At 42.9% G+C, this 27412-nt stretch overlaps 1 protein-coding gene and 1 long non-coding RNA gene across 6 annotated transcripts; one reads left to right on the top strand and one right to left on the bottom strand.

Annotated features, from left to right (window-relative positions):
* Positions 1 to 10659: 10659 nt before the first annotated feature.
* On the top strand, positions 10660 to 16329 carry LOC140527413 (uncharacterized). Its single transcript, XR_011974793.1, has 3 exons — positions 10660 to 11328; positions 12626 to 12742; positions 13474 to 16329. It is a non-coding gene; the product is annotated as an uncharacterized lncRNA (long non-coding RNA).
* Positions 15005 to 26428, bottom strand: CIMAP3 (ciliary microtubule associated protein 3). Of its 5 annotated transcripts, XM_072644328.1 has the most exons (8): positions 26361 to 26428; positions 25297 to 25529; positions 23955 to 24097; positions 22717 to 22815; positions 19889 to 20022; positions 18975 to 19092; positions 18340 to 18456; positions 15005 to 15755 (listed from the first exon to the last, which is right to left on the bottom strand). In XM_072644328.1, exons 2-7 carry the CDS (start codon positions 25343 to 25345, stop codon positions 18388 to 18390), a joined length of 612 nt encoding a protein of 203 aa, XP_072500429.1. In that variant the 5' UTR covers positions 25346 to 25529; positions 26361 to 26428; the 3' UTR covers positions 15005 to 15755; positions 18340 to 18387. The 5 variants fall into 5 exon arrangements, with proteins under 5 accessions (XP_072500429.1, XP_072500427.1, XP_072500428.1 ...); XM_072644326.1 differs by lacking the exon at positions 15005 to 15755 and having other exon boundaries at positions 18248 to 18456; XM_072644327.1 differs by lacking the exons at positions 15005 to 15755; positions 26361 to 26428 and adding an exon at positions 26254 to 26309 and having other exon boundaries at positions 18248 to 18456.
* Positions 26429 to 27412: the final 984 nt, after the last annotated feature.

The raw sequence follows: 27412 nt of genomic DNA, 5'->3' as shown, positions 1-27412 counted from the left end.
TTAAGATATGATCCCATCCCATTCAATTCACTCTGTGCTGTGTGTGTGTGTGTGTGTGTGTGTGTGTGTGTGTGTGTGTAATCCTACCCACTACCCAGATATTGAAAAGTTTCAAGAGTTACAAATATTGTCTTTCCAGGTAGGAATGTAAACAGTTCAACTTTAGTAAGTCCCTTATGACTTCTCTTTGCTGTTTACCTTTTCATGCTTCTCTTCATTCTTGTGTTTGAAAGTCAAATTTTCTTTTCAGCTCTGGTCTTTTCATCAAGAATGCTTGAAAGTCCTCTATTTCATTGAAAGACCATTTTTTCCCCTGAAGTATTATACTCAGTTTTGCTAGGTAGGTGATTCCTGGTTTTAGTCCTAGTTCCTTTGACTTCTGGAATATGCTATTCCATGCCCTTCGATCCCTTAATGTAGAAGCTGCTAGATCTTGTGTTATCCTGATTGTATTTCCACAATACTTGAATTGTTTCTTTCTAGCTGCTTGCAATATTTTCTCCTTGACCAGGGAACTCTGGAATTTGGCCACAATGTTCCTAGGAGTTTCTCTTTTTGGATCTCTTTCAGGCAGTGGTTGGTGGATTCCTTGAATGCTTATTTTGCCCTCTGATTCTAGAATATCAGGACAGTTTTCCTTGATAATTTCATGAAAGATGATGTCTAGGCTCTTTTTCTCATCATGGCTTTCAGGTAGTCCCATAATTTTTAAATTGTCTCTCCTGGATCTATTTTCCAGGTCAGTTGTTTTTCCGGTGAGATATTTCACATTATCTTCCATTTTTTCATTCTTTTGGCTTTGTTTTGTGATTTCTTGCTTTCTGATAAAGTCATTAGCCTCCATCTGTTCCATTCTAATTTTGAAAGAACTCTTTTCTTCAGTGAGTTTTCGAACCTCCTTTTCCATTTGGCTAATTTTGCTTTTTAAAGCATTCTTCTCCTCGTTGGCTTTTTGAACCTCTTTTGCCAATTGAGTTAGCCTCTTTTTCAAGGTGCTATCTTCTTCAACATTTTTTTGGGGTCTCCTTTGGCAAGGTGTTGACCTGCTTTTCATGCTTTTCTTGTATCTCTCTCATTTCTCTTCCCAGTTTTTCCTCCACCTCTCTAACTTGATTTTCAAAATCCTTTTTGAGCTCTTCCATGGCCTGAGCCCATGGAATATTTATTTTGGATGTTTGGGATACAGAAGCCTTGACTTCTATGTCTTTCCCTGATGGTAAGCATTGTTCTTCCTCATCTGAAAGGATGAGAGGAGATATCTGTTCCCCAAGAAAGTAACCTTCTATGGTCTTATTTTTTTTCCCCCTTTTCTAGGCATTTTCCCAGCCAGTTACTTGACTTCTGAGTTTCCTCTCCACACCCACCTCGCCTTCAGATCCACCCAGCTACTGCTTGGAGTCTGAGATTCAAATGCTGCTTCCCAGCTTTAGGGCTTTGGCAAGGCGGGGCTGCTATTTAGTGTGAGATTAAGTTCAGGTGCTCGGGTGGGGGCATGGCTGCCATACGGGGCTCAGTTCCCTCAGGTGGTTTATGCAGAGACCTTCAACAATGGATCCGAGCTCCTGCCTGCTTTGGGAGCCTTGGTCCTCTGCTGCCTCCACTGCTGCCTCCCAAGGGGGCCTGAGTTATGGGGACACCCCACTCCCTTCTTGGCCAGCCAAAAAGACCCTCTCACTGACCTTTGGCACCTATGGGTGGAGGGATCTGCACTGCTGCTGGAGATTCTGTCCCTGAAGCCTGCTCGGATCTGCTCCTCTTGGTACCACATAGCCAAGGCAGGGCTGGGCTCTGCTCCGGGTCTGGGGCATGACGGACCCTTCGTGTCAGTTTTTCACGTCTCTCTGGAACAGAAATCTCCTCCACTCTGTTGTTCTGTGGCTTCTACTGCTCCCGAATTTGTTGGGAGTTCTTTACAGGTATTTTATGGGCTGTGGGTTAGGAGCTAGCATATGTGTATCTTTCTACTCTGCCATCTTGGCTCCTCCCATGTAAACATTTTTAATATTCATTTAAAAAAATTTTGAATTCCAAATTCTCTTCTTCTCTTCTACCTCTTTCCTCTCCTTGAGAAGATAAGCTGCTTGATATCAATTATATATGTGAAGTCATCCAAAATATATTTCCATATTAGCCATATTGCAAAAGAAAACAGAGCCTCAGTGGGTGGAAACAGTAGAGAATCACATAACAGGAAAAAATTGTTTAAAAATTAGAGGTTTCTCAAAGTTAACGAAACAGATAGTGAGTTCCCCATCACTTGTCAAACACATTATAAAGGGGATGCCTTTCCAGGGAGCAGTTAGACCACATGAACTCTGAGGTTCTTTCCAGTTCAGAAATCCTGTGATTCTCTTTATTGAATTTTAAAAGGAGGAGAACTCTAAGTGGTACTCATCTACCATGTCTGAGATCTGGTCCCCTTTCCTACCTGGAATCCTTTTTATTCTTAATCTTTAGCTGAAAGGAGGATCCTGGCAGCTCTAAACAGGAGTATGAATCTTTCTACAGTTCTGGAGGTGGTAAGGGCACCGTGCTGGTGTTCTGCCTATGACCACACCCTGGTTTGCCTGTCTCCTTTAGGAATGATTTGCTGACTTTTTCTCCCCTCTACAGAGAGTTTGGTTTCTTGATCTTGTGAGGGGTGGGGGCAGGGGTGACACTTGAGATAGGAAGGTGTGCTGGCCTTGGGAAGTCACTGGGACTGGAGTGGGCAGCTGTGCTGCCCCCACAGTGATAAGAGGGGTCTTTTCTCCATATAAAGCTTTCTCAAGGGCTTGGGACTGAGTGGCTGGTGTGTAGACAAGATGGGGAGGATGTGGCTCTGAGCCTGTGAGTCTTCACCTCCTTTAATTTCCTAGGTTGGGGTGGGGTGTTGGGGGAGTCATAGAATGACCTTGGGGATGTGGGGGATAGTTCTGGTGGGGAAATGAGGGGGCTCCACACTGAACCAATGCTATCCCAGCTCAGAGCTTAAGAGCATGAAGAAAAGTGCCTGGGAAGGGTGTGATGAGCACCGTCAGTCCTTACGATTCCTTAGGATCCTGACTGGGTAAACCAGGTCAGCTGCCAGCTGGTCTCCTGCAGGCCCTTGGAGGACAATGAAGGGATGGTGGGCAGCACTTCTCTGTGAGGCCCCCGTCTGAGGCGCTTACTTTATTTCAGGCTTGATCCTCCTGCTGCAAGTACAACTGGGTAAGACTCATACTGCTCTCTAATCCACACTCAGTTCAACAAAATATGTATTTGCTCACACTGTGCTAGGGATACAGTTAAATTCAATTCATTTATTAAGAGGCCTGCTGGCACTGAATTAAGCAATGGAGATACAAAGACCAAAATGACACACTCCCTGCAAGGATCTTATGTTCTACTTGGGGATCACAAAGAAGTAACAAGGAAATATAAGCAAAGAAACAAAAAGTGGTTTTGGAAAGGTAGAGAACGCTAACAGAGGGAGATCGTGGAAGGCCCTTGAGGTGACCTTGGAAGGGACTCAGGGAGTCTAAGAAGCAAAAAGGAGTAAAGAGAGATGCCTAGGGATCTGAAGGGAAGGTGTAATGTGGGCATCCTCCATCACCTTTTGGAGACACTGTAAAGGGGATGCCTCTCAAGGGAATGGTTAAACTAGATGAACTTGGATCTCTTGTAACTCAGAAATTCTGTGATTCTGTTTGTTGAATTTAAAAAGGAGGAGAATCCCAGGAAATGGCAGTAGACGAATCTGAATGAAAGGCAATCATAGGTGTGGGATGAGGAGCAGTGAGTAGTGAACCTGCAAAGAGCTATATTGTAAAGGATTTTATATGCCATATAGATGAGGTCATCTTTTATCCTAGAGATAATAGGAAAGTGAAGATAATAGAAGTCACAGTCATTGCTTTGGGTGGATGGGTAACTGACTTTGGGTGTGGAGAACTTTCAGAGCTCTGACAATTGCTGTCTTGATACTCTCAGGTTCTGGCTACAAGCTTGTATGCTACTTTACCAACTGGTCCCAGTATCGGCCAGAGCCAGCCAAGTACTTCCCCAAGAATGTGGACCCATGCTTGTGCACACACGTGGTGTATGCCTTCGCCACCATGATGAGAACAAGAGCACTCCCTACGAGTGGAATGACATCGATGTCTTGTACCCACAATTTTGAGCCCTGAAACAAGTCAGTAGCAATGGGCATAGAGAGAATTGGAAGGGCAGGGGTAGGGTGGGAAGTCTGGCTTAGGACCCCAAATCGTTACCAAAAATCACATTATGAGACTCTCAGACTGTCAATCAGTCACTCAGCACTGATTAAGTACCTCCTGTGTATCAGGTACAGTGCTAAGATCTGGGGATGCAAAGAAAGGAAAAAGACAACCCCTGTCCTCAAGAAGCTCATGGTCTAATGGGAGAGACAACCGGCAAACAGTCATGTACAGACAAGGTATATGTGGGATAAACTGACAATAAGCAACAGAGGGAAGACACTATCAATAAGTGGAATTGGGAAAGGCTTCTTGCAGAAGGGGAGATGTTGTTTGAGGTCTGAGGGAAGTTATTGAAGCTGGGAGGCAGAGAAGAGTTCTAGGCATGGGGATACTCAGTGAAAATGCCTGGAATCAGGAAATGATTGCCATGTGTGAGGAACAGCAAAGAGGCTGGTGTTACTTCACCACAAAAGATGTAGAGGTGAGTAAAGTGTAAGAAGACTGGAAAAATGAAAAATAAAAAGAAATTAAGTTGTAGAGGGCTTTTAACCAAATGGAAAACTTTATGTTTGATCTGGAGGTAATAGTTAGCTCCTGGGGCAGCTACTGGGACACAGTGGATAGAGCATCAGGACCTGAGCTCAAATCTGGCCTCACACGCTTCTTACCTCTGTGACCCTAGGCAAGTTACTCAGACCTGTTTGCCCCAGTTTCCTCATCTGTAAAATGATCTGGAGAAGGGAATTCCAAATGATTCCAGTATTTTCCAAGAAAACCTCAAATGGAGTCACAAAAAGTTAGACGTGATTGAAATAGCTGAACAACAATAACACAGAGTTTATTGAATGGAGTGGGTGTGTTCCTCCTTCGTTGCTGAAGAAGACCATGCCATCAGAGAAATAATGACATGACTTGCACTTGACTTTGTTTTGAGTGAGGGAGGGCTGTGCAGGTCACTAACCTCACTTCTCCTCCAGAGCCATCTGAAATGAGTGGAGATGACCCAGGAAGAGGTAATTGGGGTTAAGTGACTTGCCCAAGGTCACACAGCTAGTGAATGCCAAGTGTCTGAGGTGAGATTTGAACTCAGGTCCTCCTGACTCCTGCACTGGTGCTCTATCCCCCGCACTGCCTAGCTGCCCTTGAATGGAGTGGGTGGAGTGAGGGGAGAAGGTGACAGACTCAGGCCTCCTCTTTAGGGAGATACATTTTAAAACAGAATGGAGGATGAACTGGAGTGAGGCAGGGAAACCAACTAGCAGCCTATTTTACTAGTCCGGATGTGAGGTGACAAAAACCTGTTCCAGGGTGCTAGCAGCGTCAGAGGAGAGAAGGGAAAGTGTATGAAAGTTGTTGGAAATCAACAGGACTTGGCAACTGACTGAATATGAGAGTATGTGCGTGTGGTGTGTGTGTGTGTGTGTGTGTGTGTGTGTGTGTGTGTGTGACAGAGAGAGAGAAACAGAGAGAGACAAAGACAGACAGAGACAGAAAGAGAGAGGGAGAAGGAGGTAGGGAGAGAGAGAGAGGGAGAGAGAGAGAGAGATTGAGGAGCCTAAGATGAGTGCTAGGTTGCAAGCTTGGGTGACTAGGAGGATGGCAGTACACTCCACAGTAACAAGGCAGTTAGGAAAGGAGGAAGGTTTAAGGGGAATTCCATCTTGGACATGATGAGTTTAAGATATTGTATCCAGTTTGAAGCTAGAGATATTACATTTCCAACAGAGAGTTGTCAGACTAAAAGTCAACAGAGAAATTAGGGTTGGACAAATAAATCGGAGAAGCTTCTGCATAGGGATGATGATTGAATCTATGGGAGCTGATTGTATAGAGGGAGAAGAGAAGGCCCAGGACAGAACCTTGGGGGACACCTACGGTTAATCAGGGTAAAGAATAAGAAGATCCACAAAGGAGACTGAGAAAGAACTGTCAGATAGATGGAAGGAAAACCAGGAGAGAGCAGTGTCACAAAAATGTGGAGAGAGAAGCTCATGGAGAAAAGGGTGATGGATAGTGTCAAAGGTGCAGAGTGGTCAAGAAGGATGAAGACTGAGAAAAGGCCATTATATCTGAAGAGAAGGAGATCATTAGTAACTTTGGAGTGACTTCCAGATGCAGGATCATTCGAGGATGATTTTCCCCTTGAAGACTAGAGCAGATGCTCTGACTAATTGTTACAGGGAGGGCAATGGGAAGGGTGATATTTTTATCTAAGCTGTCACTGGCTGTTGCACCTTTTCCGGGCAGTCAGGTGGGAGATGAGGAGGGAGGAGGGGAGGTCATGATTCTGCCTCTGTGATACTTCTTTTAAATATGTTGATCTGTTTCTCCCTACAGGAATAAAGATCTTGTCAATCTACTTGCCCTTGGAGGCTGGAACTTTGGCACACAGAAGTAAGAGCTTTTCCAAGTTCTAGAAAGGAGGAGGGATGATGTGTAGGGCAAAGGGGAGCAGTGGAATAGGATTACTCAGGCGGGGAGATGGGGGGGGAAGCTCACAGTGCTCAAGCAGTGATTGATCATAGGAACAAGATACAAATGGATGGAGAAAATGACATCTTCAGGGAGGAGACATACTGGCTGTGGGTTAGAGCAGCAGTTCTCAAACTTTTTGGTCTCAAAAAAAAGACTGCTTAAAACTCCCCCTTCCTGCCTCCCCTTCTCTCCTCCCCTTTATTTCTTCCTTCGTTTTCTTTCTCCTTTCCTTTCCCCTTCCTCTTCCCCTCCCTCCCTTTATTATACACAAGGCACTATGCTAGGTCCTGGGAATAAAAAAAAAAAAACAACTACCCCAGTCTCTGGGTGGCAGAGCTTATAAACCTACAAGAGTGTGAATCTAGCCACGAGGACTAGACCAACTGGACTGCCAGGAGGCAATCGGGTCCATGGTGGAATCAGAGCTCTAGAACTTAAGGCACCTCATCTAGTCCAGCTCCTTCACTTCCACATGAGGCATTGTAATAAAATGATTTGTCTAAGATGGCACAGGCAGTAATTTTCAGAGCTGAGGGGCAGTGTGAGATAGTGGAAGACCTGGCAGGGGGCATGTCTGCCTCTGACACATGGGACCCTGGTCACCCTTAGCCTCTCAGGGTACTAAGCAGCTCCAAAACCCCATTAGTTGCAAAGGAAGGTACCAAATTGCATTGGTACAAGGAGTTTCCTCTTCTGGGACTTCCCAACATCAGTAAAATCAGATGTCCAGTGAGTCTGTTTGGTCTCCTCAGCCTCTGACTCCAGAGCCTGGGCTCTACTGTCCAGGGCTGTCTCCCTTACCAGAGCATACATCCTTTGTCTTCAAGACTTTGAACTGTAGAGATGGTGAAAGTGAACTAGCCTTGCAGATAAGCAGGCACCTTCAACGGTAGTTTAAACCAGACCAGTGTTAAGGACATTCTCTTCTATTGCCATAGTTGAACAAATCTGCTTGTTAACCCTAAACTAGGCAAACCTGTTTGCTAACCCTTGGGGGCAACTTGCTTATGCCCCCCTCTAAGCATTGAGCCTGATGTGTCCTGTTCCTGGCACGCCCTCTGATCCACCTATGAGCTGAGAGGACCTGGGTTCCTCTCAGAACCTCCTACATTTGGTAAGGTTAACTACCAGGCTAAAAAGAGAGCAATGAGAGCAATCACAATATTGGTTGAGCTTGGCATGGTTTGAAAGATTACTGTGCAGAGGGAAAGGAGATGGTCTTAAAAGTTGGAGAACCCAATTCAAATTCCAGTCCTTGTGATACTGGACAAGTGACTTAGGCTCTGAGAGTTTTCACCCATTAAAATGAATGGGGTTGGATTAGAGGGTGGTGGGGGCAACTCAGCCATACATAAGGATTCCTATAGGCAGCATATTGACGTAGAAAACCACATATTAACATTATTTATGTTCTGTTGTATTTTTCTTTATTTTTGTTAACTATTTTCCAGTTACACTTTAATTTGATTCAGGCAGCGCTCAGGAGTGTTATGGACTGCAATAAGCTGTGTTTGACACCCCTGGACTAGCAGGTTCTTTTAGCTTTAGTATAAAAAAAAAATCCAATATGTAAAAATCCAATTGAGAACTGTGTGCAAAGACACTTGATGTTGAAGATGACTGTGAGGAGGATGCCTGAGCATCTGGATGCTGCTACTCCCACAACAGCTAACATTTCTAATACAGATAACTCTCCTCCTAGATTCACCATCATGGTGGCCTCTGCTGCCAACTGCAAAACCTTCATCTGTTCAGTCATTGATTTCCTTTGGCTCCATGGGTTTGATGGGATTGACTTGGACTTTGAATATCCTGGCTCTGGAAGTAGCCCCACTGAGGACAAACATCATTTCACCATCCTGATTAAGGTGGGAATGCAACCTGGGAATCCAGGTATCCCTCAGAGGAGCTGATGGAACCCTATGCTCCATGTTCCCCTGGGCATAAGACTGGGTGCTGGGCCCAGGTGAAGAGTGGGGATGAAGACAGCCTCTCAGCAGCCTTTCTCTTCTGTCTCTAGGAAATGTTAGAACTTTTTGAACAAGAGGCCAAAGAAACAGGACTCCCCAGGCTGCTCATAACAGCAGCTGTGGCTGCTGGGAAAGCCACCATCGATCCAGGATATGAGATTGCAGAGATTGGAAAGTGAGTATGGTGAGTCTTCTGGGCTCACAAATCTTAGAAAAGTGGTTTCCAGACTTTTGGGGGAGCGGCCTATAGACTCCTAATTGTGTCTAGGAGTGGAGGGTTGTGTCCCTTCAAGTTATTCTCCTGAAGGGGGCAGGATGAAGAAGCTCTGGAGATGACTGGTGGCTCCTTTCAATGTCTCTTGTGTTTGATTGGGCTCTGGAAAGAAAATAAGCTGGCTGCAAGACTTGGGGGATAGCAGTTCTTTAAAATTAAAAAAACTTCAATTAACAAGCATTAATTTTCTCATCTCCCCAAACCCTTATAACACACATGCATAATTTAGTAAAACACATTCCCATACTGACCATGTCCAAAAACGTCCATCTCATTCACCTGTATCTCTCACTTCTCTGCCAAGAGATGGGCAGCAGGTTTCATTAGCGATCTTCTAGAACTGGCCACTGAGCTGATCAGTATTCTATGGCCTTTCAAAGTTGTCTCTTTTCACAATATCATAGAAGTTCTTAAAAACATCTCTGATATACTCTTTGGGAATGACTTGTCTTAGAGTTTTCCCATTGGCATAGTGTTGGCCAAGCCCATAATCTCTGGCTTCTGTGGTCCTCAGGGAGTTTGCTTCTAGATACTAATCTTAAAAAAATTTGCAAGACAGACATCTCATTGCTGTGGGATATTCTTGTCAGTGTTTAAGAAAAGGCAGAGGCAGCCTCACTTTCATTGCATCGTAGCCTCCTAATCATATTTCCCAACAGATATGGACTGTATATTCTCACACTTCCTTCCTTATCCATCCTTCTGGGGACCACAGAGCAGAAACCTCTGCCTAGAAGCCTACAGAGAGAGAGGATATTTGGTGGGTGGAGCAATAAAGGTTCATCCTCCGCTAAAGACCAAATTTTATAGCCCTATGCAATTTGGCTCCCATTTATTTTTCCAGCAACTTCAGACATCATTCTCCCTCCCCACCTCTGTGATCCAGCCAAACTGACCTTCTCTCTGATCCTTATGCACGACAGTCCATACTTTCTTGCTGGCCATCCCCCATGCCTGGAATGCATTATATCCTAGACATTCACTTCATACGGTCCCTTTCTCCCTCTGAGATAGCTCAGGTACTATCTTTTGCCTAAAACATTTTCTTGATTGTTACAATTGCTAGTACCCTCCCTCTCTAACTACCTCTCTATTTAACTGCTTTATATGGGTGCATGTATGCATGCATTTATTAACTATATATGTATATACACAAATATGTGAGTATATATATATTATATATTCTGATCATATTTTTATGTGTGCATGTTGTCTCCACCATTAGGATATGAGTTTATTGGGAAGAGGGATTTTTTCATTCTTTGTACTTGAACCCTCTCCTCCTAGAACTGTGCCTGGCACATAATAGTGCCTGGTTCTTAATAAATAACTTGTTGACTGATTAAGTACATCCTTTATCTTTTGGAAGTGACCTCCAGTCCTTAAAGGCCATGCCAGTAGTTTCCATGTCCTTATGGGGCCTTTGCCAGTTGGAAAGACTTTGACTTTGGGCCTGGTGATTATTATTGAGAGCAGGGGATGTTTTTGCCTTTTTTGTATACCTATTGCTCAGCATTGCATGTTATAGGTATTTAATAAATCCTTATTGACTTGGTGATGGTATTTATGTTGTCTGAGGTCAGCCTTAGATAAGCCACGTTAGGAAAGGATCATGGCCTCTGACCAATTGGTTGACTTCTAGGAGATGGATGTTTTCGGCCCTAACCACTCATTAAATCTGCTACTCTAAGGATGTCCTCCTGAGTTTTTCATAAAGTATACAAATTTCCTGGGCTTCCTATTTGATAGCATCTCATTTCAGGCTCCTGGATTTCATCAGTGTGATGACCTATGACTTCCATGGTGGTTGGGACATGTGTACAGGACATAACAGCCCCCTGCATGTGGGATCCAAGGACCAAGGAGATAACCGCTATTTCAACTGTGTAAGAAAGCAGTCTGAGGGGCAGCATACCACTGTAAAGAGAATGCTGGCCCTGAAGTCAAGAAGGCCTTGGTTCAGATCCTGCCTTTGACACATATTAGTTATGTCACTTAACCAATTAGTTCTTCAGACAACTTTATAAAACATTGAGTTATGGAGAGTTGCTGATGTGAGATCTGAAACTTCCTAAGAGTTCCTCTTACCAATAAAAACATAGGTTTGTATGCCTCTCCTCCCAAAATGGGCCACTAGTCACATGGGAGTTCTGCAGGTTTGAAGGCCTTTGTACTTGGGGGTCAGTCAATTAGACCTGTCATTTTTCCAATAGGAAATGATGTTTTGTTTTGTCTTCTGTAGGAATATGCCATGAAGTATTGGGAAGGCAATGGGGTTCCAGCTGAGAAACTTATCATGGGGTTCCCTACGTATGGATGAACTTTCCAGCTCACCACTTCTGACACCTCTGTCTGTGCCTCTGTCTCCGGGGCAGGCTCAGCGGGTCCTTACACGCGTGAGGCTGGCTTCTGGGCTTATTATGAGGTAGTGCATTTAAATTGCTCATGCTTATAAGTGGGTTAAAAAAATTTCCCATTCTCAAATATATCTCTACCACCTAACTCACTCCATGACATTCTTTCCTTGGGTTTAATATACAATCTTGAGGAATAGAAAGCCTGGAGAAGAGAAGGACCAGATTTTAATTATATTCACATTGAACTTAAAGTTTTCCTTCTGGCTGTTCCCAGAGGTGCTCCCATATTGGGGATGGTGCATTTATCCACAATCACGTAAATATGAAGAGGGTTTCTCTCAGAAGGCTTACAACGATCTAATCTCTTGGTTAGGGAAATGGGTTGAGCCTTACTTGCCTGTAGCCTAGTTTCTATCAGGTTTTAAACCTATTTTGTGACCAATTTGTGACTTGAAGCCATGGCATAAACTTATTTTTTTCAGAGACAGGTAGGTGGTATAGTGGATAGAACTTCAGACTTGAGTCAGGAAGACCTGAATTCAAATCTTTCATCAGACACTTATTACTTCTGTGACCCCTCTAAACCTTAGTTTCCTCTTCTGTAAGATGGGGATGATAATAATTGCACCCACCTTATAGGGGTGACATGAAGAACTAAATAGGATTGTCTGTGTAAAGTACTTCATAGCATGTAAATCACTGTGTAAGTGGAGACTTATTAATCCAACAAACATTTATTGAGTATCTATTGCAGGCAAGCCACTGTGCTGGGGATATGTGGCCAAAGAACACCATGGCTAGTTCTTTCTCTCTCTCTCCCTTTCTATTTCTTTCTCTAAGAGATAGGGATAAGATCTAATGCACAAGTAGAGGTGTCAGTCTTGGGAAGGGTCCTTTCATGCTTTAAAGCTAGAACAGAAGGTGAGAAGCAGAATATATATAAGGAAATTTGGGGCACAAGGGAGAATAGCTGCCTGGGATCATTACAGTTTTAAAAAGTGTATTATTTGACCCACCCCATGTCTTATCATTTATTAAGCACATTATGTGCCGGGTCCTGTGCTAAGCACTGTGGATAGTCCCCGCCCTCAAGAAACTTATATTTTACTGGGGGAAAACAATGTGTGCATAATATAGTCAAAATGTATTAAAAAATTATGGAAGTTAAAAAAATTAAGTTTTGATGGGGAAGGATATTAGCTGCTGTGGGGATCAGAGACAGCTTTGTCTTGAGCTAGAGCTCAGCCTTGAAAGAAATCAGGGCTCTAAGAGGTCAGAAGGTTCATTATTGTCATCTACTTAATCTTCTTTTCTCATCATGCTTTACTGATTGGCCACCTCAAATGACCCTCATTTCCCCTCCAGATCTGCACATTTTTAAAAGATGCAACAACTGTCTGGATTGATGACCAGAAAGTCCCCTATGCCTACCAAGGCAATGAATGGATTGGCTTTGATAACGTGAAGAGCTATGAGTACAGGGTAAGAATTGTAAGGCAAAGATGGATTCCTGCTTCCAAACCCCAGGAAACAGGGTCTTTTCCAACACCCCCCATTTCCCCCCCAATACCCTAGTGAGCACCCCCTGACATTTGGGGCCATCAGGAAGTTAATATACAGAGAAAGCAGGAACACATCAAGGCCATGCCATATCTCTTCAAGCCAAGCACAGGAGTAACATTCCAGTTCAATGCAATGAAATTCAATAGATATTCATCAAAACATGAAAGACACCAAGTACACAAAGACAAAAAAATGAAATCCTTCTTGCCCTCAAAAAGCTCATATTCTTATGTCCTAAAAACTGGCCTTGTCTGAATTCCTGCTGAATACAGCTCTGTGTGGGATAAAGTTGGCCTGATACATCTGGTTTCCTTTATCAGTCATAAAATTGTAGTCAGAAAGAAATCGTCCTCAGGAACTGTAGCTGACAAAGCTGTGTGGGATCAACCCCAGCTATGTGTCAGTTGACAAAATTTACTTAAACTTACTAGGAGAATTCTTACTAGGAGAATCTAGGAGAATTCCTTAGATTAAGTCATTGGGGTGCATAGTACAGAAAATATAGACCCTGTCCCATCTGAGGGTCTTCTCTCCCCAACTCTCTCCACTCACACCAGAACTTGCCCGAGTTTTTGATGAAAATATTTCAACTGAGGGAAAGAACCCTAGGGACTAACTGCTAAGGTTTTTTCCTGCTCCTTTCTCCACAGGTGGATTTTGTCAAGAAGAACAGATTTGGAGGTGCTATGGTTTGGGCCATTGACCTCAATGATTTCTTGGGAACTTTCTACAATGAGGGCATATATCCACTCATAAGTAAACTACACTCTCTCCTGGGGCTGTCAGCAGGTAACTCAATGCTGGATAACCCCACCCCAAGAGCCAGGACAGGCTTGGGAATATTAGGGGTACACTGGGGCAACAGCCAGAGGAGACAAGGGTGCTAAGGACATCTCCTTAGAAATTCACTTAAGAAGTGCTAAATTCACCAAGCAAAAAGAGCTGGAGTAAAAGGAAGCTATGGGGACCATGAGCATTTCTTCCCTAGAAATATTTTGGCTTGAACTCAGTTCTGAAGGTAGCTATAATCTAAGAACATGGGTCTAGAGCCAGAAGGGACATGTATAACAGTCACTTCATTTTACAGTTTAAGAAGCTCAAGCACAGGGAGATTGAGATTTGCCCAAAGTTACACAGGGAGTAAGAGGCAGCATTGGGATTCATACCCAGGGCTTCTTGACTCCAAATCCTGTCTCCTCTTCACTGTTCCCTCCTTGCCAGAGGTGCCTGATTTATGGACCCACAAATAAAAGGGTTTATTAGTTTATCACTACAGTTTATCACTATAGATTTGGAACTGAGGAGCAGAGAAACTCCACAGAGAAGAAAGTGAAATCAAGAGACTTAAGAGGATAGTGCAGTTTAAAGCTATTCTATATTCCTGGGACCACTATGCCCCAGGGGCAGGGGTATTGAAAGACTAATGTAATAGCTACCATACACTATTTGTCACTTGATATTTTACAAAGTGTTTTTTCTCACATCAAATCTTTGAGAGAAGGAAAACAAGTATTGCTCTTTTATGAAGAAGGAAAAGATTTCATAGATGACATGAACTGTCCAAGGTCATGTGCGCGGGTGTCAGAATCACAACTCAAGACTCCTTTTGACTTCAAACCCAATATTTTCTCCATTACACCACAGAACCAGGGCACTGGGAAAAGGTACGATTTTATCAGTTTTGTTCCAGCACTCAGAAGCTGGTTACATTCCTTTGGCCATTTCATAGAATCTATACCTTCTGGTGATTATATATATCTATATATCTATATATTTGTATCTATATATATGTATGTATATGTATATGTATATGTATACATACATATATATACATATAAACTGGAGGTGGGGGCATGTAATGTGTTATTTCCATTTTACATATATGCAACTGAGTCCCCCAAAAGTTAAAGGGCTTACCCAAAGAGACACAGCTGGTAAAGGGGCAGATAGAAGACCTTTCGGGTAGGGCACTCACCATTGAAAGCTGGTGTTCAGAAGGGACCTTGTGTGTGGTCCATGATGGGGAATGTGACTGCTGTGTTGTCAAAATTATTTTCTGAGGGTTACCAGTTAGGAACCTGGACCATTCAAGAGGGGATCTCTTTCTAGGAGTACCTGAGTGAGAATGAAGGGGAAAGCTGACCACAACAATGTGAATTTTCAGACTATTTGCAGAAACTCTTCATGTAATTATTTATTGTCTATAAACATGGAAAGTCCCTTTCTCTTCCCCCCTCCCAGCCCCCTCCACCATCCAGCTCCTTTTAATGTTTTCCTAGGTGCTTCTTTACCCCAGTGGTATTGCCATCCCTGGGATATACCCAGTTGGACTCCCCTTAGGTACTCTTGCTAACTATAGACAGGGTCTTGAGGGAAAGCGTTATCAGATACCCTGCTTAACTACATCTGAACCTAAGCTTTTGTGGCAGCTTCCATTTGGCGTTTGCCAGCTCAGGCACATTCTTTCCAGGCTCAGCTAGAGTCTGAATCTCAGGGTTAATCTGCCATGGATTTGGATCCTGAAATGGATGGCCAGGATAAGATTCTGTTGGTTTTTGAACCCGTTTGCTAATGAAAGTACCCCTCCAGGTGTGATTCATCTCAATTGCTTCTCGTCCTCTTGTAGAGTGCACCCCAGCCAGTAAAGCCCTGCACGACCTATTCCCAGCCCCTAGAAGTCCAAGCTTTTGCTCTGACACTGGAGGAGGGTCAGAGGGTGATGGAGGCAGTGGTGGAGAAGGTGGTGGTGGTGATGGAGACAATGGTGGAGGAACTGGAGGAGATGGCAGTTTCTGTGCTGGTAAAGCCAATGGATTCTACGTTGATCCTGAAGATCACAACAAGTTCTACCAGTGTGTGGGAGGCAACACCTTTCATTTCCAGTGTGCCCAGGGCCTGATCTTTAACGAGAGCTGGGTGTGCTGTGACTGGCCTTAAAACAAAGAGTAACACTTTGTTGAAAAGCATTCTGGTTATGCCCCACTGCACCCCAAACCCCACTCAATGGTGAGCTCTTGAAGGCAGATGTGTGTTTCATTGATCCTTGAATTTCCCTCACAGTCTAGTACAGTGGCTGGTACATAATAGGTACCCCATAAATATTCTCCCAAACACCCATATATTTGTGATCTAATCAGTCTGGGATCTTAATCCATCCATGGATGACTGCCTTGTGTCAATGTGCATCTCTGTCTTCCCAGGATCACCACAAGGGCCCATCCTCATCCATCCCCAGGCTTTTTCCCTAACATCATGAGGATACCAATGGGATAAACATCAGTGGAATATTTTAATAAACAGACTACTCAGTGCATATGCCCAGTACTGTTATCTAAATAGCAACTTACTCCCTAGAGCAGGGAAACTTTTTAAAGGTGTTAGCTCAGCCTCTCCAGTGCCCATATTACAAGAAGGACTTAGTAATGGTTGTAATAGCTAGGAAAAAAATCGGTGCAGAGACTGGTATTTTGTGTTGAATGAAGATTTGAAATAAATTGAGCACAGCATGGTGGTTTGCTCAATTTTTACTTCATGGGCCCCTAATGCCATCCTGAAGAATTCTTTTATAAAAGTTAATTGCAAAATGAGAACCCTGGGACCTGCCCTGGGGAAGAGAGTTGAGAAAACTCACCCAGATCAAACTGGGCTCCCAGAGCGTAGACTATTATTGTAGAGGGTATTACATTTACATTTGCTGTAGAGACTAACCTAAATTGTAAATTAGGGGCTGAATGTCTATCTCATACCACCCTATTATGAAAACACACACGTGCACACATCAAGTACATGCACATACACACAAGCAAACGAAAAGGGAAATATTCTTCTTTCAATGAGAATAATGTAAAGGTCATTTCTAGCCAAGGTCATAGTATTCATAATGTCATTGGTCAACAGAGATCAAAATACAGTGGGCTTGTGTGAGAATGGGGCAAGGATCATAGGGTGGTGCTTAATTTTCTTGATGAAATCCTACTTCCGAGGAAATCTAGACCAGCTTCTCAGTTTTATAGGTGAGGAATGTAAGGTCCAGAGAAAGTGATTTGTCCAAGGTCAACAGGTAATCAGCAGCAGAGATGGGATTTGAAATAAGATTCTCTTACCTCCTCCCTAGCTATCTTATCACTAGACCACAGCAAACTCTCTATGTCATGGGGGTTTTGTAAAGAGTTTGGCAAGGTCCATTTGTCCAAGGAGAGATTCTCCATAATTCTGGTAGCCAAAAATCTCCAGCGGCTTTGTTCATCTTGATTTGGTTAATTGCCACAAATGCGGCTTTGGAGAGCTCCTGGACACCTGCTGGAATGAATTCTGAGGTGTCCTCCGGTTCTTGTCCACGAGGTACTTAGTAGCATTGGGGTGTAGCCTTCAGACTGGGACTAGTACTACAAGATCCTTGGAAGGAGGAGATTGGTTGGTTTTGGGGCTCATGAGCTGCTATTGTAGAGACTAAAAAACCCAGTTCCATGCTACAGTGACCTTCAAACTGCTTCAGATAGCACAGCTCTGATGGACTGGCCACATTGTTTGAACGCAAAACTTATACTTGTCAAAAAGACTATTTTATGGAGAACTCACACAGGGCAAGCATTCACATGATGGTCAGAAGAAACGATACAAGGACACTCTCAAGGTGTCTCTTAAGAACTTTGGAACTGAAGTGACACAGGACCCCTCAATGTGGCATGCCCACATCAGGGAAGGAACTGTGCTCTATGAGCAAAGCAGAATTGAAATAGCTCAAAAGAAATGCAGGAAATTTAGAGAATCCACCCCAAATGTTCACATGGACTATTTGTGCCCAATCTGTGGTAGAGCATTCTCAGCTCATATTGGTCTGATTGATAATAGTGGGACACACTGAAACCTGACTCTAGCACAGTGATGTCATTTTGGCCCTCTGAGAATGAAGGACAACAACCACAGTGACCTAGAGTGACTTAAAATCCTTAAGGAGTCCTAACAAAACCAGTAAAATTTCACCTAGAGGGGGCCTGGGCCTAGGTAAGACTTGCTTTGTACTTTCCAGGCATACTGAGACCCTGGCCCCACCTCCCAGGCATTAGGAAGAGTCCAAAAAGATGGTAACAAAATGGCATGGGAGGAACTACAGTGGTAAAGTATGGAAGGTGCTGTTTTTGAAGGACAGAACCTGAATTCAAATCTGAGTTTTGTTACTTCCTGCCTGGGTGACATTGAGCAAGTCATTTAACCTCATTTTTCTCATCTGTAAAATGAGAGGGTTGGGCTAATGACCTTTATGGCCCCTGCCAGATCTAAATCTAGGATCCTGTTGACCTCACTGGGGTGGGGAGCTGAGGGTGGCTGTTGGTTCGTGCTCCCTCCAATAAAATCATCGTAGGGGTCTCACAGCAGGGATCACTAGGCCCATATACAACAAACAGACACATGAAGACAGCACACTCAAATTTTTAAGGAATACTATTTTCGAACTTAGAACGAACCACTCCCTGCCTAGGGTTCAACCCTGGCAGACAAGAGGGTAACAGGGGTACCTTGACTAAGTTGGGTCAGGGGAATGAACAAGATGTCAGAAAGATCTCTCAGCTATAATACAGGCTTAGGTAGGCCACTCGGTTCCGATGTATCCTGAATTCTTTGTCTGATATCAGCTGTAATTGAAAATGATGCTGGTGAGTATCACATATTCAAAGTAACATTTCCCCCTGCCCAGTGGTCCAAGGAGACTATGTTCTCTGTCTCTAGTTCTTACAGTCACCTTGCTTGTGTCTGTTCCTGGGGAATAGCTAATTACTCAAATGAAAAATTACAAATATAACTTTACAATGACATGGTCAACAATAATATTTCTTTCACTCTGAATTCCTTCAACACTTAGGGATAGAGACTACACAAATATACAAACATTTAATTATTTTCTAATTACCTGATAGTTGTACTCAGGTCATGAATTCAAAGACTGTGTCTGTGTGTGTGTGTGTATGTGTGTGCACGTGTGTGTGTGTGTGCACGTGTGTGTGTATTTGGAGATCATCTCACTCACTTGACATATTCTTCTAGCAACTGGACTCTAAACTCCTCGAGAAGGTAGGCAAGTACCTACCATAACTTAGCATGGTGACACAGTTACAAAGTCTATTGAATGAATGAACATCTCTCTAATTCGTACCTCAGTTTTTAGGGTCCTTTTCTTTAGGACTGGCACTTGAGCCCAGTCTGGAGATCCAAATTTCATTGGCCAAGTGACTTTCCGGGAAATCACAGTTTCTGGATTGTAGGTTCCAGGGCTAAGGAGGCAAATTCACACCATGTCTCATGTTTTTGTTACCACCTACGAGAACCCATGCATTACTGAAGAACTCCCAGGACTCTTGACTACTGGGGAAAGCTTGATGGATTAATTTCCTATTTGAGTGAGAAGGAATCACCGAATGTTAGGATTTAAGATGCTCTGTCTTGTCTTTCCCTAGTACCAGGGTCCCCAGAACAAAACATTTCTCTATTTTATACCAAGAGGTGGCTGGGGAGCCACAAGATTGCAAATTTCATGGCTAATGGCAAATATCCAAGATGAAGTTGGGCAGTTCTGCCTGAAAATCTACCATGATGCAATAGGGGTTCTTAACCTGGGGTTCATAAACTTAAAAAAATTAAATAACTAATAATTGTTTTTCTTGTAACCCCATGTATTTTATTTTATACATTTAAAAACATTATTTTAAAAAGGGATCTAGAGACTTCAACCAGATTGGCAAAGGGACAAAGGGACGCAAAAAAGTTTAAGGACTGTTGGGTTTGGAAGTCCACTAATCATTAGCAATAGTTTGAATTCCTTGAGGAATAGGTCTTAGGAATACCCAAGATAACTCTCTCCCATAGAACTATGGATGAAATAGTTTTTCATCTCTCATTCCTTGTTAGGCATGTGTGGCTATTCTAGGGAATGCAATATTTCTTATTTTCTCTGGGGATGGCTTTAAATACAGGATAAATGGTTTAACTCTGACATAGTTTGACCATCCCTAACTGACTACTTTCCTTACTGCTGTGATGGTATGAAAGAAAATCAAAGATCTGACATACCCAGGGAAATATGATGAGTCTGTGGGTTTGTCATCAAATCGATTTGAGATGGAGTTAAACGGAGCATAAGGAGGAAGAGCACAGTGGGACTTTCTTGTCTGTAACTGGTATGAAACTGGAGTGGGTTTCAGCTCCTATTTACAAGAAAATATAGTCACTGAATAGATTTTTCATATACAAAAGTGAGCTACATAGGCTTTCGGTGGTAGTACTTGGTGGTGGGGTGGGGTGGATTTGGTGTAGATCTGGAGGGCAGATCAACCTTAAGTTAAACCTGAATTAACTCTAGAGTATCATGAGCAGTTTGGGCCCCATCCAACAGAACAGGATTGGGAGAATTTAGAAAAGCACAACCTAAGCATCAAAAATTTTGGGAAGCAGTTCCTACAAGGAAAGATTAAAGGAGTGAGCCTATGGAGATGCCTGTAACTGGAGTTAGAAGATAAGAATTTAAGTTTCTTTTCTGTTTTTTTTAGCTGTGTGACCTTGGACAAGTCATATCAGTTCTCTGAGTCTTGGTTTCTCTATCTGTAAAGTATCTTCTTCCTTCCTTCTTACCCTCCTTACCCTTACCCTCTAACCTCCCCTCTCCAGCCTCCCCCACTCCTCTTCCTTTTTATAGCAATACTTGTATTATCTACCTCACAGACTTCTGAGGATTCATTGAGATAATATATGCAAAGTGCTTTGAAAACCTTAAAGATTTAAATAATTATTGTTGTTCAGTAGTTTCTGACTCTTTGTGTCCCTTTGGAGTTTTCTTGGCAAAGACACTGGAGTGGTTTGCCATTTCCTTCTCCAGCTCATTTTGCAGATGAGGAAACTGAGGCAAACAGTGACTTGCCCAGGGTCATATAGCTATTAAGTATCTGAGGCCAGATTTGAACGCACGAAGATGAGTTTTCCTGATTCCAAGTTCTCTAACCATTGTGCCACCTAGCTGCCCCAAGTATTTGAAGGAAGTCATTTGAAAGAACGAGGAAATTCCATATGTGAGGTGGCAATGGAAGAAGAGAGAAGGAAAAGTACTTATTATGTACCAGTGTTCTAAGTGAGGGAAGGTACACACAAAAGAACTAAAAAGCCAGGATGAGGGGAAAGAGTAGAATCACAAATTTCCCATTTTGTCTATTTTTGAGTCATACTTCCTATCAGTCCTCAATAGATTCAGATCCTAAGCAAGTGCTGTTTAAAATGCCCATGCCTCCCCTTCAGGTCCTCATGGACACCAGTGGGCTGGCGACTTCGGTGCTATGCCATCTAGTGAACATTTCAGATATTTCTCTATTTGGCTAGAGAATAAAGGAAGGAAGCATATGTGCCAATCTGAGCTGTTGTTGTTCATGGGTATCCAACTCTCCATGACCTCATTTGGGGTTTTCTTGACAGAGATAATGAAATAGTTTGCCATTTCCTTCTCCAGTTCATTTTATAGAAGAGGAAACTGAGGCAAACAGCTTCAAGTTATTTGCATAGGTTCACACAGCTAGTAAGTGTCTGAGGCTAGATTTGAACTCAGGAAGACTTGTCTTTCTGACCAGGCCTGACACTAACCACTATGCCACCTCATTGCCCTCACAAAATATTATAGATGTTCTATCTGTTACAAGGACAAGTTATCTTGGTGGAAAGCAAGGGAAGTCACTGAGAAGCAATAATAATATAAACAAAAGAGCATCAATAAAATCTTAAGAAAAAAAAGAAAGAGTGCTAGGGCCAGAGTGCTGATCTGGGGTCCTGGCTCCGATGCTTCCTAGCTGTGTGACCTTTGATGAATCACTAAATCTCTCTAGGTTTTGGTGTGCACACATTAAAGTGGAGATAATATACTACCTGCACTACCTACTTCACAGGTGTGTTGTGAGTCACTTAGTGAATCTGAAAGCCCTACAGAAAAAGGAACTGTTATTATTGAGATTATTTTGCCATCACAAGGACTTAGATTCAGCTATCTCATCATCAAGGGACTTGTCTTCCATCCCTGAAAATACAGTTCCACAGAAGGATTTCAGACAACCTCTGCCTTTCTGTTCTCTTTTTCTCTCACATACATATATGTAGTCAATCAAGTCACCTCTGGGTACTAAACATTTAATCACAGGCCCTTATGTGCCAGTGTAAGCCCAAGCAAAGTAGGATTTTTTGTTGTTTTCTTTCAAGAGTTCAGTTTCCCAGGCTCACTGAAAACATCTGAAGGATTGATCTCCTTTGAACCCTGATAATTCACAGCTGTGCTGAGTCATGTAGGTTTCCTGCTTACTGGCTCTGCGCCAATCAGGAGCTGGGTCTTTGTTATATATTCTGGGAGGTTGGTATTTTGCTTTGGGGGTTTGCTTATGAGAAGGACCTTTTGATTCCCTGGTTGAGACTCTAAGTAGCCATTTGTTAAGATCCCTCCACCCCCACTCAGATGTTGTTGGTGCTCCCCTGTCTAGTGGTGTATGTAGGTGGTTATATTACTTTATTCAGATAGTAACAGCCTTGTCTATTGATCTTTGTCCTAATTTCTCTGCTTTTATTTCCTCTGTTTGTATTTTCTCCACATTCAGGGTGCTAACCTTTCCCCTGAACTAGTGAATGACTTATATATGTTTAATTAAAGAAGGATTATTAACCCCTTTGAAGCTGTCTTTTATAAAGCAGATCAAAGAACCTGTGCTAGCAGGCCATCCTGGGAATGCTAGGGTGATTGCTAATACAGTCAGGCACAGTGCTAAGTACTGGGGAGACAAAGAAAGGTACAAAGAACTCCCTCTCTCAAGGAACTCACAGTGTAGTTCGGGTGCATGGATGATCTTTAAATCAAAGTATATGAAATTGTCACTAACCTTATAATCTGCTTTAAATCGCTGGCTCGTCCTGGATCCAATGATATATCCCTTATTGCTCATAGGGGTCTTAGAAAGGTTGTATGCCATGTTATTCTTCTATAAGTTTACACATGTAAAAAGACAATGTCAGGAAGCAGTCCTACTAAGCTGATTACCCCAGCATCAATGAATGTGGGATCATCTTTCATTCTGAAGTCCCTGCACCAAAGAGACCTTCCTTTCCCTCTCTTCCATTGTCATTCTAATCTTTGCACACCAATAAGGAGTCTAGAAAAGCAGCTGGATTTGGAATTTACTGGTGAGGTTTGAAGTGACTTCTAAGGTCCTTTCCAGCTCTTAATGTAGGATTCTAACCTGTCCAGGGATACTTATATACATGGCACAAATAAATAAGAATTTTCAGAAGTTATTGAGGTGCAAAGATACTATTTAAGCCACAAAATAGCTCCTTTCCTTTCTCTGGTCCCCCAAACTTTTAGACTTTTGGAAACCTTTCCCAGACCTTTTTTGGTGAAAACTAATCCAGTTTGTTATAAGAAAGTCATCTAATTGCCTGTATTCTGGGAATTTCATAGATTAGATGTCTGAGAAGGTACCAGGTTTCTCCCAAAGGCCTATGGGGGAAATTTTGGCTTTCTGGCTTTTCTTGAGTTTGTTGGGGTAGAGCATGAATGGGGTCAGGGCTACAAGAGTCAGGAAGCAATGGAATGACTGGGTTTTGACCAGAGGTATGGAAATTCAGCATGCAATTATATTGGAGGGAAGATGGAACTGGTGCTCAGCCCTTAATGTCATTGAAGAGGAGGAAATTCAGCACATAGCATTATTTGGGTGGTAGGAGTGTTTTAGGAAACACTCTCAAAGGGGTGATAGCACACACACTGGATATTGGCAGTAGGTGAAGTGAGGGAGAGGAGATTTAGTGAGGGTTGAATTAATGAATTCATGAATGAAGAGGAATTAATTAATGAAGAGGAGTGGAAAGATAAGGAACTGAGGGGAAAGGTGAGCACACAGTAACAGTGAGGAAAGGGGAGTTTCACCTCATAGGATTAATGCTGGAATTGGGGGATGTTCAGCATTGGAGGAGGGGATTCTTTAAACAAATCACTGGTAGGATATTTGATTGGTCAGGTCTGGGGCAATTATTCTCCTGCTACACACCGGATCCTAGAGAGTTAAGAAATGAGAACACACCAAACCTAAGAGAGCAAGATGAAGGATAGGATACTCACCTCCTCCTGAAAGTAGCATCCAGGTCCTCTGTGAGGCGCCCCCCTTACGGGCACATCCGTAATACCTAATCTGTTGGGAGGGTGGTGCAAGGGGAAGAGTTTCCTCGTTTGGCATGATCCAAAGCAGTATTTCAGCTGCGCTTCTGAAGGTCAAGAAAGAGCAGAAACGTCCATTGCAGAGTGTGTCGGTCCCCGAGGGACCGAGAGGGTGGCTCTGCGTGGGTGTGGATTGGGGGACTGAGGAGAGTCATTAGTGGTGCCCTCCATATGGCAAGCCAACATGACAACGTCCCCTCCGTACCCTCTCTTCTTTCTGAACCCCAAGGCCATTCCCCACCCGGTTCAAAACCTGGTCGGAGGCTCCCCCACTGACCTGAAAGCTCCCATTCCCAGTTCATGTCGCTAGCTATGTGTACCGTGGGTTGTCAGGGCAACAGAAGGGGAAGCCGGGGGAGGGCTCTGAGGCCGGCGACCTAGATTGCGCAGAGTTCAGGTACCACAGGCGGGGGCGGGGCGGGGCAGCGCAGTGCAGGCAGACAGAGGGGAACAGATGTGCGCAGAGCTCCCTCCCCTAATGCGCTGAGTTCTTTCGGCTTCTCTAGTCATAGGGATAATGAAGCACAACTGCTACACTGTCTATTAAATTCAGCTCCCTTGCTGAATGTCACCAGACTTTAGGTTTATAAAAGGTGTTTGCGATTCGGTAACCTGGAAACAGTTAACGGACGTGTGTTTTCAGTGTATCTTTCTTTTCTTTTTTTGGCCAATACTTTTACTAGGGGAAAAGGAAGCTCATTTAATTTCCTTCTTCCTAGAATCATCATTCATTCGGCTTCTGTAACTAATGAAACGAACCTTTCCCAGTGCTTGGGAAAGTAACTTCGTTGTTTTCTACAGAAGAGGAAGGCAAGGGGATCCTTGTGGAAAGAGAGCATACCAGAGACTTCCAGTTTCATGTACAGTCTTTTCTTTCTCTTCTGCTGTGTATGTCGAAATACCCCTTTTATTCAGAATTTAGTAAGATCGGAATAATAAATGATTATTTTAATGAAGGAAACAAGAAAAAACCAAAGAAGAAAAGATCAAAGACATTTAGGGAAACCCTCTTCTTGGATTCTCTGCTAGATCTCCATCACAATGCGTACACATCTTGGTTTGATTCCTTACCTGTTCTTTATAATCAGAGAGTCATTCAGTAGGATTATTTCTGTTACATTTTTAGAAGAATCTTTAGTGATTTTAATATTTGGATGGACAAGACCCTGTTGGAAAAGAACCCACAAAGGTCTTGCTCTAATAAATCAAATTCTGCTTCCTTTTCTTTTCTAGACACCATTCTTACCTGTCTCTTCTGTGTGACTGATTATCCTCAGTTCCTTTTGTTGACTCATTATCTATATCAAGTTCCCTATCTGTGGCTGCTCACCAAAAAATTCTGTCCTAGGCTCTTTTCTTCTTCTGTACTCTCTTTGTGAACTCATCACCTCCTATAAGTTTGGTTACCATCCCTTCAGTAAATGACTTCAAAGATCTGTATATCCAGCTCCCTTCTCTAGAGCGTCAATACTCCATCACCTATTGAACATTTTAAATTGAATGTCCTGGAGACATCTTAGACGCATGTCCAAAACTAAATTTATTTTCTTTTCCCTTAAACTCATCCTCCCTTCCTAGAGCAGCTAGATGAGTGTAGTGGATGGAGTGCTGGGCCTGGAGTAGGAAGACCTGAGTTCAAATATGGCTCCTGACTCTTACTAGCTGTATGAACCTGGGCAAGTCACTTAACCCAATTTGTCAAATGGGCTGGGGAAAGAAATGGTAAGCCCTCTAGTATCTTTGCCAGAAAATTCCCAAATGAGGTCATGAAGAGATGGAAATGACTGAACAATACCCTCCCTTCCATACTTTCTTATTGCTATTGAAAGCATCACCATCTTTTCAGTCCTCTCAGCATATCCCTGACTCCTTACTCACTCTCACCCTATGTCAACAATCAGTTGCCAAACCTTGCTGCCTACCTCCACATCTCTTGCATCTGACTCTTCTTTCCATTCTTACAGTCTACAACTTTAGTTCAGGCACTTTTCATATCTCTTCTAGATTACTAATTAATTACTAATTGATAATTACTAATCATAATTGATTTCCCCATTTCAAATCTCTCATCTTTCCTGTCCATCCTCCACACCACTGCCAAAGTAATTTTCCTTAAATAGACCTGACCCCTTGACTCTCCTATTCCACCAACTCCACTGGCTTCCTATTGATTCTAGAATAAAGTATAAATTCTCTTGTTTACCTATGAAATCCCCACACAACCTGACCACAGCCTTTCTTTCCAACCCCTTTGGATGTTATTCTCCCTCCTACACTCTCTGATCCTACCACACTGGCTCTGTTCCTCACCCATTAGTCTTCATCTCCTCTTTTCCTGCTTTCACACTGGCTGCCTCTGTATCTGGCATTCACTTCCTTCTGCCCTCTACCTCACAGAGCCCCTCTCTTCCATTATGACAGAGCTGAAAATGTGTCTTCTGCATAAAGTCTTTCCCGCAGCTGTTAGAGCCCTCCCTCCCAAACTTAACTACTTTGGCTATATTTTTATTCATTTTATTAATAACTTTTGTGGTTGCTTAGTCATTTTCAGCCATTCCTGACTCTTCATGACTCCTTTTGGGGTTTTCTTGGCAAAGATACTGGAAGTGGTTTGTCATCTCCAACTCATTTTACAGATGAAGAAACTGAGGCAAACAGGGTTAAGTGACTTGCCCAGGATCACACAACTAGGAGGTGTCTGAGGCCAAATATAAACTCAAGTTTTCTTGACTCTAGTCCTGGTACTTTATCCACTGTGCCATCTAGCTGGCAAATAATGAAAATAATTGTAGCTAGTATTTAGGGGACACAGCATTAGAATAAGAGATCAGGGCTACTGAAAGGAATTAGGTTTTGCAACTTGAGCAAAGCTTTCATTCTATTTGTAATTCCTTTCCCCCAGACTCTATGTAGGCTGGTGGGACACCAAAAGTAGTGGATTGGCCTGGGGTTAAAAGACAAGCCATTGTGCAAGAAAGAAGCCTCTTTTTTTTTTTTTTAAACTTCTTACCATTCCTTTAGAGTAGGGTCAATTTCTTTCAGTCTTCCTCTATGTCTCTCTCTCCTTTCTCTGTTTCTGTCTCTCCTCTCAGCTTGTTGACTCCGACTTTCTATCTCCTCTCTTGAAGTTTCTATGTTTCTGTGTCTCTTTAATTTTGTTTTTCCTTCTCTGTGTCTCTGTCCCTCTTCATAACAACTAACATTTATATAGCAACTACTATTTGCCAAGCACTGTGATAAAAACTTTACAAATATCTAATTTAATAATAATCCTGAGAGGCTGATGATATTACCCTCATTTTACAGATGAGGATACTGAGGCAGGCAGAAGTTAAATGGCTTTCCCAGGATCATACAGCTAG

This window comes from Notamacropus eugenii, chromosome 2 (genome assembly GCF_028372415.1).
Source record: "Notamacropus eugenii isolate mMacEug1 chromosome 2, mMacEug1.pri_v2, whole genome shotgun sequence".
In the NCBI taxonomy this organism is placed as follows: Eukaryota; Metazoa; Chordata; class Mammalia; order Diprotodontia; family Macropodidae; genus Notamacropus; species Notamacropus eugenii.
This window is presented reverse-complemented; position numbering and strand designations above follow the sequence as displayed.

Excerpts from the sequence above, each read along its gene's own strand:
- CIMAP3 (XM_072644328.1), bottom strand. The coding sequence starts at position 25,345 with ATGAGTCAACAAAAGGAACTGAGGATAATCAGTCACACAGAAGAGACA. Across the intron at positions 19,093-19,888 it reads GACTCATCATATTTCCCTGG|CCCTGGAACCTACAATCCAG; the intron begins GTATGTCAGATC and ends TTGCCTCCTTAG. Across the intron at positions 18,457-18,974 it reads AAAGGACCCTAAAAACTGAG|CTGATATCAGACAAAGAATT; the intron begins GTACGAATTAGA and ends TTTCAATTACAG.